The 3798-nt window shown below is 38.2% G+C and overlaps 1 protein-coding gene across 1 annotated transcript; it reads left to right on the top strand.

Moving 5' to 3' along the window:
* The first annotated feature begins 1176 nt into the window (after positions 1 to 1176).
* LOC106943697 (uncharacterized) lies at positions 1177 to 3490 on the top strand. The gene is made up of 4 exons (XM_015027008.1): positions 1177 to 1381; positions 1463 to 2329; positions 2920 to 3091; positions 3333 to 3490. Exons 1-4 carry the CDS (start codon positions 1177 to 1179, stop codon positions 3436 to 3438), a joined length of 1350 nt encoding a protein of 449 aa, XP_014882494.1. The 3' UTR covers positions 3439 to 3490.
* Positions 3491 to 3798: the final 308 nt, after the last annotated feature.

Raw genomic sequence — 3798 nt, 5'->3', positions numbered from 1 at the left:
ACCACTACACAGTACTTAAGTGTTAAAACATACTGGGTTATTTAATAGCATTTAAAGGTATTTATGTGTGCATTCTTGTGCATACATACAGATATATGATTTAATGAAAATGTCTCTGAATTTGCACACGCATATACTCTACTGAAATGTGTATTATGAAATTCCTTCTGCATATCATTGATGACCACACTCCAGTCTGGTAGGTGGCGGTAATGCACCTGAACTTGACTGCCATTCACCAATAAAACGCAAAAGAAGAAAACGAATAAGGACGCTAGCTTGAGTTATCCATGCTGTTACTAGCCGAGCACGCAAGAAGAACGCTAACCATTACAGCAGATTCCAAAGCGAATTATACTTAAACTTTTTTTTTTTTTTGTGGGATCTTACTTTATTTTATTGCGGACCACAGTTTTGCTCTGTTGCTGGACGTCATAAAAGGTACAGTTTGAACTTACTGAGATATTGCTCAGTTTTTCATTTTTTGTTATCCTGAACAAATTAAAAACAACATTGTTAAGAATGACGTGTTGTAACATATGTTCCAAAATGTGCAGTAATACAGCTGCTTACTTAAGGCACATGCGAAAACATTGCTGCATGTCAAATGTAATATTCAAGTGTGGTTTTTCTGGGTGCAGCAGGCAGTTCAGTAAATTTTCATCTTTTAAGTGTCACATCTATCGACATAAAGTCATTCATAGAACTGCTATTGGAAGTGAAACTGTTTTAAAATGTCATGTGGAGTTTTGTAATGCTACATTTGAAGATATGAGGAGTCTTTTTGGGCATCTTAAAATCCATATCAAAGAGGGAAGATCAGTTTTGTGCCCTTTCAAGCAATGCACGAAAACTTTTACAGTTAGGTCTACATTTACTTCAAGACAAAGTATAAGAGCAACATGTATGTTGTAATAGGTCATAATGATGATGGCTTAATAGTGGGAAAAATAAAGAAAATGATTGTTTATAAATACTCAGTTGTTTACTTCATCTGTGAGAAACACCAAGCTGTTCGGCTTCCTTCCATTGACTCTTATCATACAAGTCCTCTGCCAAGATCCTACTGCTGTGTCGAATCGGAGGAACTGCTTGATTTTTACCCACTTCCAGAATATACTGTTTGTGGTGTATCTCTTCTAATACTCCACCATTCTATTCCTGTGTTTTAGAAAAATGTCGTCATTAGATAACACAATAAAAGAGATCATCCTAAAGGCTTTGCCCAATCTTTGCAAGGACACTCAAGAAAAACTAGTTTCTACACTTGTAACTTCTGGGGTTGAGTCTGCAGAAGATCTGAAATATATTCAACAGGAGGACATCAAGGATCTGCTGTCTGTCGTTCAACAGCGCAAATTGTTGGAGACATTTAAGCGAGGTAAATAACCCTATCCTATTTTAAATTTTGCTGAGAAAAAAAGCATGTTTTACTCAAAATGGATGTATTTTTTTATTTCAGAAACGAACACAGTCGCACTAGACTTGGAGATTACTTCCAGTCCCTCACCTGCATTGCCTTTTTTCAGACCTTCAAGTGCTTCCACATCCTCACTTTCCAGCATACCACCAATTTCACCACAACCTTCAGCACTGCATCTTGTGTTTTGCCAGAATGAACAACAAAACCTATCCCAGCCTTGGACAGAAGACTTTCAAGTTCCATGGAACAAGATGCCACTGGAGATTCAGACAGCAATTTCAGAAGGTAAAAGACCCCGTCCTGACAAGAGGCGGCAAATGATAAGAATTCTTGCAGATGAAGTGCAGAAGTATGAGGCTAACCCCACACGTTCACAATGCCTTACAATTTGCCAGAAGATAACCCGCCAATATCCAGGTAGCTTTGCTGATATGACACCATGTGGAAAGCTCATTGCTGGAGGGTATAGTTCTCTGTTGTCTCAACTCAAAACACGAATTGAGAATATCAACCGTTGTGGGAGCTTTCGAAAGTACAGATCATCAGGACCCTGTGGCATAGCTGGAGTCAAACGGGGACCAACTGACATATATGGGTGTACCAGGTTCCAGCCAGAACTCCCCCCAGAGGAAACTGATGACACAGTGGAGGAGAAACGTCAAAGACTACAGAGTACCTTCAACAAGTATGGCATCAATGGAGATGATCGGCCAGAAGTGACAGACCTGATGGAGACTACATACAGCCTTCAGCGTAAACATATAAATGAGTTACCTGCTCCCTCCATTGCCGATTTACAAATCAACTGGCCTTACCTATTTACACAAAGGGGAATCTTTTCTCACTTTGAGTTGCTAACTGATGTTCCCCTACTCCGTGTCCTGGAACTGTCATTTGAGAAGTATGGTAATACTGTTGTAGAGTACTTCTGCACTAAAGTAAAGGCTTCCTATGTCCAGACAATTTTGGCCCAAAAGGCAACTGGCGACTTAACATTCCTTGTCATTCAGCTTTTGATGGCCCATTTCAATGAGTCACCTGACGGCCTAATGCTGACTACAGATGTTAGATCATCGCCACCGCAAACAAACATTACAAGTTTTCACAATTTGTGCATATGCATACTGTTATTCTATGCCCTTGTTCATGCTACACAGGAGTATGCAACAGCTGCTGATGTGGATACAAGTCTAAGTTTACCAGCCAGCCCTCGTTTGATATTGCGTAAGTGCAGCATGAATTATCAATGGTTTCAGTTTTTGCTTAATACTTAGCATGTTTTATTTCTTTTTTCCAATTACACATACAATTCTGTAAAAAGGATATTTAGACATAATAAAATGACTGGACCTTAAAATAGTTAAAAAGCTATTGTTGGAATAACTGACATGTTGACCTTAAATAAATTCAATGCCAGTGTATTGTCCAGTGTACACTTTCCTCATTCGTTGTATTAGGAAAAGTTCAACAAAAACTTATCTCTCTGTCCTTCGTAGGTGGTAATGAGCAAGCATTGGCTGGATGGATGGTGAGCATTGAAGGCCGTACTGTCTTTGAGGGGGTCCAACCTACTTTCCAGACAGGACTGGCAGCAGTGTTTGCCACCTTTTACATCTTCAACCTCCAGTACCAACATGAGGCAGCCAAGACTTTGGAGTTCATTCAACGGTAAAACCATTCCTATGATTTTCTTACAATTATCAGAATACAATGACATGGTTTTAAAGTGTTAGAGCAAGTAATGATTAATATTTGACAAAGGTGGTGATGTTTTTTCTGTACATAACTAAAAATAGGATAATTTGTCCACATTACATAAAGGAGGCTTTATATATTGTACCTGCTGTATTCAGAGTGCAAAATAATTTATATTCTCAAATATTGTCCCATTTCTGATTGTGTGTTTTAGTTGCTTCATTGGGATTAACCCAGAAAGGGGAACAAAAGCTGGCCATGGGAAGATGGTATGCAAAAGAACAGGAAAGACCATCCAACAAAAAAAGGCAGGCGGTTAATGTGCAGGTTTCCACTCTTATCAAAAACCTAATGGACTTTGAGTGGCATTTCATACAGGTCAGTAGTTGTTCTTGTTTTTCTTTGAAATATTTCTGTTTCCATATCATTTAAGATCTAAATTATATTGTCTTTTTTTTTCTATGTTTGACGGTGCCTTCATCTGCATCTAATAAAGTAAGTGCCACTTGGACTGTTGAAACCCATTAGTAGTTCACTTTTTAAAACCCTTGTTGAATGTTTGATTTAGGAAGTCTTTTTTTTATTTAGTGATACCAAAAGTATGAATATTTATTTAAGAACTGTGTTCCTGTATTCCAAAGGGTATAGAAATTAAACACAGTTCATGTGACTGTAAACAG

This window comes from Poecilia latipinna, unplaced genomic scaffold, assembly GCF_001443285.1.
Source record: "Poecilia latipinna isolate Pla-1442-1.1 unplaced genomic scaffold, P_latipinna-1.0 Scaffold5731, whole genome shotgun sequence".
In the NCBI taxonomy this organism is placed as follows: Eukaryota; Metazoa; Chordata; class Actinopteri; order Cyprinodontiformes; family Poeciliidae; genus Poecilia; species Poecilia latipinna.
This window is presented reverse-complemented; position numbering and strand designations above follow the sequence as displayed.